The 14,650-nt window shown below is 47.6% G+C and overlaps 1 protein-coding gene across 2 annotated transcripts in view; it reads right to left on the bottom strand.

Annotated features, from left to right (window-relative positions):
- MAP2K6 (mitogen-activated protein kinase kinase 6) overlaps window positions 1–14,650 on the bottom strand; it is a 42,634-nt gene that overhangs the window by 13,795 nt on the left and 14,189 nt on the right. The window contains exons 2-4 of one of the 2 annotated variants that reach the window (XM_039715763.1): window positions 5,570–5,636; window positions 4,599–4,647; window positions 1,229–1,342 (exon numbers count right to left, since the gene is read on the bottom strand). In XM_039715763.1, coding sequence (XP_039571697.1) covers window positions 1,229–1,342; window positions 4,599–4,647; window positions 5,570–5,636 — 230 coding nt within the window. Of the gene's footprint in view, window positions 1–1,228; window positions 1,368–4,598; window positions 4,648–5,569; window positions 5,637–14,650 lie in introns of those variants that run through there. The other variant, XM_039715764.1, reaches the window with a different exon arrangement.

Here is a 14,650-nt window from a genome sequence, read left to right as displayed (position 1 = left end):
AAAGCAAACAAAAAGACCAAATGTAGAGCACAGAGGTCCTGGGGCCTGGCCCAGCCAGCACCCACAGCAAAATCTACCCACAAGTGAGGAGCAAAGAGTTTGCTCAGAGCTTCCAGATCTTTTTCTCTTCATCTGAAAGGAAACTAAAATTCAGCCAAGCAAAAACTGGTCCTTCCCAAACTACAGTTTTTCCCATGACCATTTCCTTAATCTCCAAATTTATGAGTCTAAGCTGTTGTTACGAAAACTTTTCATGATAGTATCTACAAGCCTGCCATGACTCAAGATCCCACTGTGGCAGGCAAAACGTGAAAATCCCAACAAAAACTTCCTGTTCAAGGAGACTGAGAAAGTCCCAGATGAAGAAGAGTCTCTTGTGCAATTGGATTTATTCCTCTTTATAATTATAAAGGGAATCTGAGGGGCTACAGCAGAAAAAATATGTAAATGTAAATGTATATTTTAAAAATGATGGTGTATTGAATCCTAGGCAAACAGGAATATTGTGGATAGCAGGCAAAATGTGAAAATCCCAACAAAAACATTCTGTTGCAAGGAGACTGAGAAAGTCCCAGATGAAGAAGAGTCTCTTGTGCAATTGGATTTATTCTTCTTTATAATTATGAAGTGAATCTGAGGGACTACAGCAGAAAATAATATATAAATGTATATGTATGTATATTTAACATGTGTAATTTATGTTATATGTAATTTATATGTATGTGTATATTTTAAAAATTACGGTGATTTTGCTCTTCCCTGCAAACACCACTCTTTGTGCAAGAGCCAAAAGAAAGAAGTGGCTTGGGAAAGGAGAAAGGAGCAGGAAAGCAAATTCCAGGCTGATGGAAAGCTGGGATTGTTGGAATGCAGCTCTGTTCCATCAGCAGGTTTTGGGCACAAGAGAGGGCTCCAGAGCCTGTGGGTTCCCCATGGCTTTGGAAAAGGGGCATTTCCCAGTGTCCCAGTCTCCTACACCATTAAAAACGATGCTGTATTGAATTCTGGGCAATCAGGAGTATTTTGGATAAAGGTGAACAATGTAATTGATGCACCACAACACCGGAGCACCCCACTCTTAAAACACCCCCCTTTTCTTGGTCCAACACCCCAAACCGCCCTGTGTGGCAAGAGGACAAGGAAAGCAGCAAATGTCAGCAGGGAACAAGGGGGATCCAAGTGTGCCCAGCACCCCAGAAAGGCCAGAAGCCCCCGAGGCTCACTGTACCTTCACTGCCATGATCTGCCCGCTGGGCACGTGCCGCATCTTCTCCACCACCCCGTACGCACCTCGTCCCAGCTCGGAGATGGGCTCCAGGTCATCGGCCTTCACCTCAAAGTTCTGTGGGGCAAAAGGCAGCAGTGCCCTGGGGGTTTGTGCTGTGCTGTGCTGTGCTATATATATATATACCTATATATATAAATATATATATATATATATACACATATAATGCAGGGAGGATCAGCCCGCACCACAGGTGGGGGCTGTGAGCTCTGAGGGGATGTGGCCTGTGTCACAAAATGGCAGCCCCAGCAGGGGAAGGGTGGCAGGGACCAGCCTGGGGCCATGTGGTGCCTCTGTGCTGAGGAGCATCCCGAGCAGGACAGGCCCTGCAGGACACTTTGTCATGGGATGGTCTGTGCCAGCCTCAGCCTGGCACCATGGAGTCATGGAGTCATGGAATCATGGACCACAGAGTGCTCTGAGCTGGGATCCTGACAGCCACCCTCACCCCAGTGTCATGGAATCATGGAATTATGGATCACAGAGTGCTCTGAGCTGGGGTCCTGACAGCCACCCTCACCCCAGTGTCATGGAATCATGGAATTATGGATCACAGAGTGCTCTGAGCTGGGATCATGGGATGGTTTGTGTGGGAGGATCTCATTTGAAGACAATCTCATTTCACTGTCCCCAGTCCATCCCTGCTGTCCCCAGCACAGCCCTGATGGTACATCCTCCCCCTGCTGTGCATCCCCTCCCCAGCTGGGATAAACTCCCAGCCTTGGCAGTTTATATAGATATAAATTATATCTATTATATAAACAATAAATAGTAAATAGTAAATAATATTCAATATAGTTATATAATTTATATAATATATTAATACATCTATATATCATTTTATATTTATTTCTTTTATATTTCTATTTTAAAATAATATAATATTTAATAGATAAATTCTATTATATATATTACATATCTATTATGTATATAACAGATTAAATAATATGCAGTATAGTTATATAATTTCTATAATATCTAATTTTATATTTATATTTATTTATTTAATACTTGTATATTTAAAATAATATAATACTTAATAGATAGGCTGCTCCCAGCCCTGTCCAGCCTGGCCTTGGGCACTGCCAGGGACCCAGGGGCAGCCACAGCTGCTCTGGGCACCCTGTGCCAGGGCCTGCCCACCCTTTCAGGAAAGAATTTCCTCCTAATATCAATCTAACCCTACTCTTTTCCTTTTGAATCTATTTCCTCCTGTCCTGTCACTCCAGGCTCTTCTCTTGTCCCTCCCAGCCACCCTCAGCTGGCAGCACTTTCAGCTCTCCATCCTGTGAGGGCTGGGATGGAAAACACCACAGCGGGCAATCACCTTCACTCTTATTCCATTTTATTTTATTTCCATCCTCTTCTGCCCCCAAACAATCATGGAAACATCTCCAGGTATTTAAAATCTTATTTCTCCAGACCTGCAGATGGGCCAAATACCAGCTGAACTTTCAAATCAGGAAGGATTTCTTTTGTCCATCATCATTTTCTCCTACCTTTACACAAGGGATCATTTGTATGGCCCCTGCATCCCTGCCCTTCTCCTTTCTGCCACAATATTGTGCAGCCACTCTGATAATAATGATGATAATAATAATTATTATTTTTGGATGTTTCAAGCCTGCCTCTGCCACTATCCCCAGCCACTCTGCTTGCTGCAAGCACAACCACATCACTCAATTCCCAGCAGTGGGTGAGGAAGAACTGATTCCCAGGGAAAAATCACACATGGCTTCTTGCTGGCACAGCAGAAAAAACCCTGCAGCCTGCACTGAGGCAGCTGGGGATGCCACAGAGAGCAGGGAGACACTGGGAATGTGCACAAGGAGCCCTGAGTACCATTCTGGAGTCCCAGCAGAGATTTGGGCAGCTCTGAGAGCCTGACCTGTCCACCAGGAGCCTCTCCAAAAACAGAGTGTTCTCAAACCAGCAGCAGAGCTTAAAGAGACAGGAGGGAAAGCGGCTTTCCCTTGGGATTGGGGCAGTGTGGGAATGCTGGTGCCCACCCTAAAGGACCTGGCTGGATAAACAGGTCACAGATCCATGGGAAATGCAAACCAAGGCGTGCCAGCCCCTGGGAGACAGCCACAGAGCTGTGCCTGGAGAGCAGCCTGGGCTCTGGGGCTGTCACTGGGGTTTGGGGCTCCCTCTGGGGCTGTCACTGGGGTTTGGGGCTCCCCTCTGGGGGCTGTCACTGGGGTTTGAGGTTCCCTCTGGGGCTGTCACTGGGGCTCCCTCTGGGGCTGTCACTGGGGTTTGGGGCTCCCCATGGGGCTGTCACTGGGGTTCCCTCTGCACCATCCAGCCTGGCCTCACTGCTCCTGCCTGGAGCCTTTTGGGGGCCCTGGAGCCTTCCCTCATCCCTGGGACAGCAGGGGACAGGGGATTTTCTTGGAGCAGCACTTTGCTCTGCCTCCCCACTGCACAATGTTTCCACCTCCCAGCCCCTGCAGCAAATACAAAATCCAAAATGAAAGGAAAGCCTCCAAAATCAGGCATTTTAAACCACAACCTGATTAGCATTTCACTGCATAAATTACCTCACTGACACCAAGGCCTATCTTCTGCACTTCATACATTTATTGTCCAGCTTTAAAGTGCCTTTGGAATTCTGCTCTACCTTTTCCTCCTATCAAAACAGCTGTCCTGGGGTTTGATTTTTTTTCCCTGATTTTTTTTTTTTCAATCCGGGTGGATTGGTTTCCATGCTGCCAGAATGATTTGCTTCCAGGGCAGGAATATCCACCCTGAGTTCAGCTCCTGAGGAGATGACCTTCAACATTAACAAAGAGAAATATTTTGGGTGAAGGCTTTAAATCACTAAAGGAACTGCAGAGGAGAGTAAAACAACCCTGTCAGCAACCCCCTTCCTTGATAATGGTAATTTCCAGGGGATTAGCTGCACCTTAGTGCAGCAAGGAAGGAATTTCCACGGTGGAAAATATGAAGGGAGCCCACGTGCCATGGGAGGCAGAGGGTGAGTGCTGGGGGCACACTCAGCAGGGCAGTGCCAGCCAGCAGCTCCCACCCACACAGCCCTGCCTGCAGGAGCACAAACACCTCCTGACACTTTGATTTTTCTACCTGCACATGGCTCACGAGCCCCCAGAGCTCAGGAGCTCCCAGGGTGCATCTTCTCAGCTTTTATTCCTCCAGTAACTGTTTTTTTCTTTCAGGTAAAATGGCCTGTTAATGTTAATTGTAACAGCTGGTATTTAATTCTCTGCCTTTGCACGGGGGTTGAAGTGAAGCAATCCCACAAGCAGCCAGGCCAGGGTGGTCTGTGCTCCCAGAGGTCTCTCAGTCTTACCTCCTCACCAATAGAGATGCAGGCTTTGGAGTCCAGATCTCTGGGTGGCCTGCCCAAAAAAAAAAGGGGGAAAATATTTGAAATATTCCCTACAAAGGTCAATTTTCCAACCCCCAAGCCATGCCCTCACACCTTCCCTGCAGCCCTGAGCAGCCTCCTGGCTCTGCAGGATCAACAGATCCACAAAGTCACCCCAAAAAAAGGAAAAAAAGTGACTGGAATTGGCATTTCTCACATTTCTCATTTCATCCAGCCTGCTCCTGCAGGATCCCAGAGGGATTCACTGTGCAATCAGGGCAGGTGGCAAGCACCAGATCTCTGCCAGCCTGCAGGAAAAGTGGATTAAATGGGCAGGAAAATCCAAACCTGCTGTAAATCATCACCTCAGTCACACAGCACAGGCTGACAGGCTAAAAACACTCAATCCACAGAAGCAAAGAAAGCCAAGCAGGCTGGAAGTGCCCAAAGGGCCTTAAAAACAGAGGGATTCCTTCTGCAAGGCTGAGCAGGGAAGGGGATGAGGTAGGTGAGGAAGGGGATGAGGTTCATGCCTTGACCAAATGCCTGCTGTTCAAACTGGTGGCCACAGTGCCACACCAGTGGAAACTGGGGCCCATTCTGTTTTTTATCTCTTTTTTAATATTTTCCTTCTGCTCTTTATCTTTTTATCTTTTACTGCATCATCCAGCAGCACAGGAGACTTAATGATAAGCATCTCAGACAGGGCTGAGACCTCCTGGAAAATGCAAGGGTTGTGAAATTATCACAGAATCCAGAATGATTTGGGTTGAAGGGACTTTAAATACCATCTAATTCCACTCCCTGCCTTGGGTAGGGACAACTTCCACTATCCCAGGGCGCTCCAAGCTCCATCCAGCCTGGCTTGGGCACTGCCAGGTGCCAGCCAAGGCTGGAAGGCAGATGGGCTTCATGGTTTGCTTTTCTTTCTGCCCCAGTGCTTGCAGACTTACGTGGAGCTTGTCTGTGGTTGCTCAAATGCTTCTTTAGGAATTTTCAGCCCAGGGTTTCTCTTCTTGCCTGTGAAACAAGAGAGAGGCAGAGTTAAAGAAAGGCACTTTTTGGTTGCTGTTGCTGTTGTTGTTGTTTGGTATGATTTGTTTGGGGTTAATTTGCAAAACACAGCTTGTCTCTATTTGTTGAGCTCATTTAACAGAAATGCCCAGCCAGGCTGGTGGGGCAGACTCAGGGCACAGAGTTCAAACATAAAGTGCCTTTGTTCAGCAGGGTTTCATTAAAACCTGCGAGCTCTGCCTGCCAACTGGGTCCAGAAAACAGGCAGGAGCTCTGGCCAAGGCAGGCCAGGAGAACATGCAAAGGGAAAGGTATTTCTCCTCCTACCCACACAGGATCCCTTCAAACACTTCTCAGATTTAAAACCATTCCAGATACAGAACTTCAAACCCTGGCAGGATGAAATATCTTCTGAAAATTGCATCTGAAAGCGCAGACTGTGATTCTGTTCAACTGCACGTTTCATCTCCTGGTCACTCAAGTTATGCAAACCCAGCAAAAATAAAGCAGAATTCAAGTTTGGAGGCTTCAAAGCCATTCGTTTCTATTCACACTGACCAGCCAAGCTTTTCTGAGCTGGATGCAGCTCAAGATCTGAGGCAGCTCAGCTGCAGCTCTCCTGGAAAGGGGCTCCAAAGCAGCAGCCACGAGAGCCAGGCAGAGCAGAGAAACACAAGAAGCTTTTTATGACTGCACACATCCAGCCCCATTCCAGCATGGGAGAGAACAACCTGAAAACATCACTCCTGGCACCAAACCCCAAGGGAAACATCTGCCTGCTTGGCTGGTAAGAAAATCCCTGTCCATCCCCCCAAAGAGGCACAATCTGAGATATTCAGCATTTTTAGTCTAATTTCTATTAATTACTCTTTTTTTTTTATGCAGGAGTTTTACTCTCTGTTCCCAGCCCTCTCAAACTTCACCTATCCATGTCTGAATTTGTTTTTCCTTTTGACACATCAATAGATGCCTGTGCATCCCAGTGCCAGAGGGGTGCTGGATCAAAGGGCAGGCACCCAGGATGGAAAATGACCTGTATGAATCAATTAATCAATTCAGATTAGCTTTTTTTTTAGTGTTTTGGTTTTTGGGTTATTTTGTTGCTGTTGTTGTTGTTGGGGGTTTTTTGTTTTGTTTTTGTTTGGGGTTTTTTTAAAGATTTTTTTTGTTGTTGTTTGGGTTTGGGGTTTTGGTGGTTTGGTTTGGTTTGGTTTTGTTTTTCCTTTTTAGTGATTTTTGGGTGGTTTTTTTAAGTATTTTTTTGTCTTCATCTGCTCCAAAAGATGGGATCATGCTCTCTCCTTTTGATAAGGTCATTCCAGGATGGGGCAGGCTGCAAGAACCCAGCTGACACCTCGTGGGAACAGCATTTATTGGAAACCCCTGTGCACACTCACTGCTGGGATTAGAAATCAACAGAGCTGTGAATGCACACAGGGGAAAAAAAACGGGAAAAAAAGGAGGAAAAAAAGCCAATTCTCTGCTCCAGGAGCTCCCAAACTCACACAGGAAAAGCAAAATAAAAGCAGCACGGTCATGGAGAGCACAAAGCACAGCTCTGAGTTTTCCCAAAAAGTAAAAGCTGGTGTGTAAGGAAGCAAAAACGATTCTAACAACCAGTGGAGGAATTCCTACAGCGAGCAGAGCTGCTCTTTGACCCTTTTCCTTCCAGATTTCTGGTGGTATCCAGGAGGCAGAAGTGAGGAGCAAGCCCTGCTGTGCTGGATGCTCCAAATTCCCTCTCCTGCCCAAGCTGTGCCAGGTGCACCTCAGATCTGTGGGATGTTAAATGGGAGAGCTGTTCTGGATGCTGGCACGTTAGCCAAAAACAGGAATCAAAAATACAGGTCTGGCAGTGCAGGCAAACAAATTCCCTTCCCAAATTCCTCTGGCATTTCCCAAGCTGCCATCCCAGCCACCTCTCTGCACCCTCACAGAAACGACACAGGCACAGGAAAAGCATCTTCAAACTGATTTTGCACGTGGAAAAGAAGACACAAGAACTCACTAAATTGCCTAGGGAGGAACTAACTGCTTCTTTTAGGGCTGAACTGTCCCTGTGAACACTCAGCAGCTCCTCCTGGCAAACCCCAAGGATTCACTCTGCTGCAGTCACACTGGCAGGACCAAAATCCAACAAGAAACAGGCATAGATTTGCTCTGTAATTCCCTTTTTTTCCATTTTATCCTCCAAGCTCTGCTTGCACCACCCCGTGTGCTGTCCCTGAGGCTCAGGAACCTGCTGGGGGAGGGAGAAAATGAACCAACTGGAAATGAAGCTGATTTGAACTGGACCCAGAACAGGTTGTGCAGCGTTGAATCTTATCTTGGTTCACGAGTGGTGTCAGCAGAACCAGGGAGCAAAACAGCAAACCCAAATAAACACTAAAAGCCTTCCCTCCTAGGGAAATAAAATCTGCATTTTGGGCAGTTTATTTTCCTTGTCTCCTCTTCACAGAACACAATATTTTGAAGCTTTGCCATTTTTTTGAAGCACAATCTGTCCATGCCTTGGAGCTGCCAAGGCACAGGCAGAGTTTAACATTCTTTGGGGTTTTCTTTTCAAGAAAGCAGAAAGCAACAACAGTAACTTGAATAAGACATGGATTTGATGATGGCACCAGGAGGAGGGATGGGAAATGGGAATTGCCATGGCCAGGACTAGCACCTGCAGCAGAGGTGTGTGGATGGAGGGGGGATATGCTGACTTTATGATTATTTCATAATCCTGGGCTGAAATCAGGCGATTTCATGGCTTTTAAATGGATCAGGGCAAATTTCTGAGCTCCTTTTGTTCCAACATGCAAAGCACTCATCTCTCCAAGCCTCTGGGGCCAAGGTCTGTGAGTGGTTTGCAGGAAGCAGCAGCAATCCTGAGCATGGCACTGCTTTGAAACCAAAATAAGCAGCAGAACCACCCCAGCAGGCTGCAGGAACCAGGATGCCCCTTCACTCCAGAATTAACAGTCCAGCTCACACCACTGACTTTCCGCTCAAACAAACACACTATAAATGTTTGGGTTTTTTGGTTTTTTTTTAAGGAAAACAATATTTGGAAGTCTCAAGATCAGTTCTGTTCAATAGGAACTGCCAAGCAAGTGTCTCTCTGTCAGAATAAAATCCCCCAGTTTGCCAGAGCAGACATCAGCTTGGGGAGTATTAAAATCATCTGCACAGGAGCTCCAAACGTGGGGGCAGCTTAATAACACACAAAATTGGATGGTACCTGTTCCCTGCTCCAGAAAACCAGTATTTTCCAGAGTGTTTTTATGAATCATTACTACTTTTAGCTTTGTTTCCTGGACCAAAGCACCGTGTGTGTTTATCTGCCGGTCTGTGTCGCTTGTGGCCCCTGTCAGCCCCACCTGACACAAACTCAGCTTTTGGAGATTGCAAATCTGGAAAAAGCAGGTGATTCAACAAAGGAGTCCCCAGCTCAGGGACTGAGAGACAAAAGCCACCCATGGCAGGCACCAGGTACCCACACAGGCTCCAGGTGCTTCAGACACTGAAATAACAGCACAGGGCTCCAACCCAGCAGTGCAGAGGGGTGTGCTGCAATCCCTGGGGATTTGCAATAAGGAAAGCCCCAGTGAAGCACCACACTCAGCTCCTTCTGCAGAAGGGTGTGCTGGTGGCTCAGCAGATGGGATCGTGCATCTGCTCCCCAGCACCCAAAAAAATGAATTTTCTGTGTAAACAACCCCTGGAGCCTTGCTGGCCCCTGAGCCTTCGAGCTAAAGCTCATTTGAGAGCTCTCCCTGCAATTTGGCACATGGAGACATCCACAAGCACATGACTCAAAAGCCAAGTTTTAAGAATAATTGAGGCAGAAAAAACCAAGCCTGGTTTTGAGTGATGCTGAGTGACATCTCCAGAATCCAGTTTTGATAAACAAAACTTCTAGGGTATCTGTGACATTAAGCAGAAGCTTAAATCTACTTTTTTTTTTTTTTACCAAAAAAGCTCACCAAACCGCACAGTAAATACTGAGGTATTGGTGAAGCTTAAACCTACCTTATTTTAGCAAAAAAAAAATCCAAAACCAAAAAACCCTCATATTAATTACTGAACCTGGTGCTGAAGAAGGTGCCACCTTTACAAAGCAAGTTTCCTACAAGTTCTTTCCTGCAAGTTCCATCTCAGGATGAGTAATTGAGGCAGAAAAAACCAAGCCTGGTTTTGAGTGATGCTGAGTGACATCTCCAGAATCCAGTTTTGATAAACAAAACTTCTAGGGTATCTGTGACATTAAGCAGAAGCTTAAATTTACTTTTTTTTTTTTTTACCAAAAAAGCTCACCAAACCGCACAGTAAATACTGAGGTATTGGTGAAGCTTAAACCTACCTTATTTTAGCAAAAAAAAATCCAAAACCAAAAAACCCTCATATTAATTACTGAACCTGGTGCTGAAGAAGGTGCCACCTTTACAAAGCAAGTTTCCTACAAGTTCTTTCCTGCAAGTTCCATCTCAGGATGAGAGGAAACAGCCTCAAGTTGTGCCTGGAGAGGTTCAGATTAGAAATGAGGAGGAATTTCTTCACCCAAAGGGTGGCCAGGCACTGGGGAGGGCCCAGGGCAGTAGTGGCATCACCATCCCTGAACAGATGTGGCACGTGGGGACATGGTTTAGTGGTGGCCTTGGAAGTGCTGGGTTAATGCTTGGATTCAATGAGCTTGGAGAGCTTTCCCACCCTTAAATCAGAATTCCCTGATTTTGGGGTTCCCACCCTCAGTGATTCCCTGATTTTGGGTTTCCCACCCTCAGTGATTCCCTGGTTTTGGGGTTCCCACCCACAGTGATTCCCTGATTTTGGGGTTCTGATGCCAGCACTTGGCTGCAGCACCCCTGGGAGCTCCCGTGCCCCAGCACCGACCCCGCTGCTCCTGCAGGGCCCAAAGAAGCAAACCAAGGCTGAGAGCAGAACTGCAACAGCAAAAAGAAACCCTGACCCAATGAAAACACATCAAACACTTCCCTGTGAAGGTCTTAAAGCCAATTCCTGAGGGAGGGAGGAAAGCACAATTCCAAGGGGCTCCTCAACCTCTTCCCACTGGGGATGCTGTTAACCCCCTCAATTAAACAGCAATATTGAAAAAGGAAACTTCAACATTTCACAGTGAAAAGAACAGAGAATAAGAAAGAAAAGGAAGACAGAGGAATTTGCTGCCCACATGGGCTGTAACAGAAAATAAACTTTGATTTCTGAAGGAAAATCCCGGTCTCCAGTCTTTTCACTGCAGTCAAAAACTTTTTATGATATAATCCAAAATAAATGGTTCCTTGCCACAAAAAGCTCCTATTTCCTTCAAAGGATATTAACTAGTTCTGTTTTCACCACAATTTGTTATTAAAAATGTGTTCAATAGCCATGTAGCAACATTTCCTTTCAAACAACACTCTTAGGTTTATAACTTGCTGGTAAAATTTCACAGGCAGGAAATGCCTCTTTCTCCCATTTTTAAGGAGATAAAAGTGGCTCATTTACAATTCCTGTCTCTCCCAAGGATTTTTTGGTCTGATTTCTTGGAAGTTTTTGAAAGATAAATGATCTGGTTTTCCCCTATCAGCTGTACTCTTTATGTGAGCAAACTCCCATCCCAAAAACGAGGGCAACGTGGGGATTTTTGATGGGTTTCCATAGAAGAAAAGTGAGTTTTGGCAGCTCATGGGCAGCTCCCAAGGCCCCAGAGCCAAAGTCTGGCCTGATCCTGAAGTGCCACTTTGCAGAGGGACAGGAGCCGTGGCCACGGCTCAGGTGCAAAACTCCCAACCCAGACGGTTTTGGCAAAACCAAGGAATTAAAAATATTTCTTTTGTGTCTTAGCCACCCTGGAGATGCTGAGCAGGAGAGAGCTCCTCATGCAAAGCCTTGGTGTGCAAGTGCAAAGGGCTTCTTTTATCCACAGCTCTGCCCCAGCCCACATTTCAGCAACCATGGTGGGTTTGATGCTGCCAAAAAGAACTTTAAGCCTTGCAGGACACCTGGAAATATGCAAATCTCTGAGAAATTCCTGGACACAAACTCTGAGGTATCTCAAAGCAGCACCCAGGACAGAGCAGGGTCACCTGGAGCAACTGCTACTGTAGGTGTAGCAACCTTGTATTTAAAAATATTTTGACAAAATGAGCAAAGAAGTGAAAAAACTATTTTTAACAAGTATTACAAATAATCTCACGGGTTCATTATTTATATTTGTGAATTCTTATGGCTGTTACACAGACCATCCTGGCACAGTCTGAGGGCTGGGCATGGATTTGTCCATCTCCTTCACTCCTGTCACCACTCCCCAGTGCTGAAGGTTTGAAGTCTTTAATCCTGCCCAGGTCTCTCCCCAAGGAATTAAATTCTTCTCCCCCATGTGGGGACATCCCAGCCCAGTGTGAGAGGAGCATTCCTGGTGTCCCCAGTCAAACACTGCCCACTCCAGACTAAACAAGGGCCATGAGCACAGCCTGGGGCTCCCTGCCCAGCCGAAAAATTAAAATACACAGAGATAACAAAGTCTATCCTCAATGAGTGGGCCTGAGGAGAAGCCCTGCTGCTGGAGCTGTACCAGGACTCCTTCTGGCTCCACTCCAGCTGAAATGGAAATCCAGCCCTCAAAGAGAACACAAAAAGGGGGTACATTCCTCAAGCAGCCACTTGTGGTGGGTTTTGTGGCCACATCCCCACGTGTCCCCCCCATGTGGCATCTCCACAGTGGCTCCTGCACCACCTTCCTCCCACGGGCTCCAAATGGGTGAAACCCTTTGGAATTTGCCCTCTGGGCAGCCCAAGGGTGGAACCAGGCAATGGATTTTGGATTTAAATGCCGGTGGGATGGAGCTGCAGGTGACAGGGAGGCGGGTGCTGGTGACAGTGCTTTGGTGACCAAGGTGGGGAGGGACAAGGGAAATTCTCTCATCCCTTCTGCCCCTGTGGTTGGGTTGTGTGCCTTGGCAACATTTTGGTAAAGGTGCCTAAATCCCCTTTGTGCCAGGGACAGGCTGGGTGAGTGGCTGAGCTGTGCCCACCACCCAGTTTGTAAAAGCAGAGTTTTAGCCAAGCCCTAATTTCTAGAGAAAACCAAAAGCCAGGTGTTTATATAAGCACCAATGATACAGAAAAAAGAGTCTAAAAATCTGCTTTAGGACCCCTCATTAGGCCACAAAAAGAATTTAATATGCAAGAGATGTTTAAAAGCTGTAGAAGTTTCAACCAAAAGCCAAGGGATGGGATGAGGTGGATTTCTCCTTTATTTTTCTCCTTGAAACCTGAGGATGCTGCTCTCTCCTCAGCCCTGCCAGAAAATGGCCAAGTGCCACTGGCTGCTCTTCCATCACTGCAGCTGGATGTGCTGGAAGCCAATGGAGATGCTCCAGGGATGATGGTGCAGGACAGGGACATTTCCTACACCTCCTTTATCTGTGTCTTGCCTCATGGCTGTTTGCAACAACTCCTTGGAAACAGCAAACTTGAGATGTGTTTCCTTAACAACATTTCTGGGCTGCCTGGGGAATGGAGCTGAGCCTGCCACGGTCCTGGGCAGAGAGGGCTCCCAGCTCCAGGCTTTCCTCCTCTGCTCTGGATGCCATGGAGCTGCTGGCACAGCTGGCACATCCAGCTCTGAGCACACCACGGTGTCCACACTGCAACTCACACCTCAATGTCTGAATTAAAGCATTATTTATTTTCCTTTCTGTCTTTAGGAGTCATGTTTTGGGTCAGGGAGCAGGAAAGGCAAGAGCATTTACATGGCTGTGGTGAATTTTTCCAACATGTACCAGGAGAGCACAGCAGGAAACCCTGAAACACTGGCACACCACAGGAGCAGAGGATGCTGCACTGGCATCCCATTTAAACTCCCAAGGCTCCTGAAGGGAAGAGCACAGCCTGGCACAGCCTGGGCACAGCCTGGCGTGGCCTGGGCACAGCTGCCCCACTGACCATGCACCAGCTGATCCCCAACTCCCCACAACACTGCCAGCACCCACAGGGAATGTGGGGATGCAAGGCACTGTCCTGTCCCAAGGGTGGCCATGCCCAGCCCCTGTCTGTGCCCCAGTACCCAGATGTGTCCCAGCATCCAGATGTGCACCAGCACCCATCCCTGTCCCTAACACCCATCCCTGTCCCAGCACCCATCCCTGTCCCAGCACCCATCCCTGTCCCAGCACCCATCCCTGTCTGTCCCAGCACCCATCCCAGTCCCAGCACCCATCCCAGTCCCAGCACCCATCCCTGTCCCAGCACCCATCCCTGTCTGTCCCAGCACCCATCCCAGTCCCAGCACCCATCCCAGTCCCAGCACCCATCCCTGTCCCAGCACCCATCCCAGTCCCAGCTCAGCTCTTGCCCCAGGGTTTCTCCGTCGCAGGGCTGAACTCGCTGCTCTGACTCAGCCCTGCGAGCTGTAATAAGCCCGGGGCAGGAGAGGCTCCAAACCAAAATAGCAGGGCAGTGCAGGGAGGTGAGTGCACCCGCTGAACCGGGGCAGGCTCGAGCAATGCCAGGGTTATTTGTGTCCCAGGCCCGGGTCAGCCCTGCTGAGGCACCCACACCGCCCAGACAAAGATCTGCAGCTTTGCTGCCAGGTAAAATCACAAGGTCAGGGCTTTGTGCCTGCCTCAGCCCAGCCTCCAGCAGGAGAAGCTCTGACAGCAGCAGAAGAAAACGCTGGAACAAGGCAGAGCAGGGAGCTCTGCAATACGGACTCCAGCAGACTTAATCTGTGGCTCCTGCGGTGCAGACATGGACAGAAATGTCACCAAACTCTGCAAATATCAGGACATATTTGCCACCTTTCAGCAAGCTCTGTGTTTCAGTAATTCAATTTTGAAGGTAATTTCCTGATTCGGGCTAATCTCTCTTACTCTGCCCATTTTCCTCTTAACACACCCTGCAAAAGGGCTGCAGGCTGCTGGGTTACTCGTGACAATACTGAAACCAGAGGATGCAATTTCTTCTTGTTTATCTGCACATTTTGGTTACGAGAGGCTGTCCGTCCCCCTGATAAGAGTGCATTTCCAAACCTC

Source organism: Passer montanus, unplaced genomic scaffold, assembly GCF_014805655.1.
Source record: "Passer montanus isolate IOZ18808 unplaced genomic scaffold, ASM1480565v1 scaffold35, whole genome shotgun sequence".
NCBI lineage: Eukaryota > Metazoa > Chordata > Aves > Passeriformes > Passeridae > Passer > Passer montanus.
This window is presented reverse-complemented; position numbering and strand designations above follow the sequence as displayed.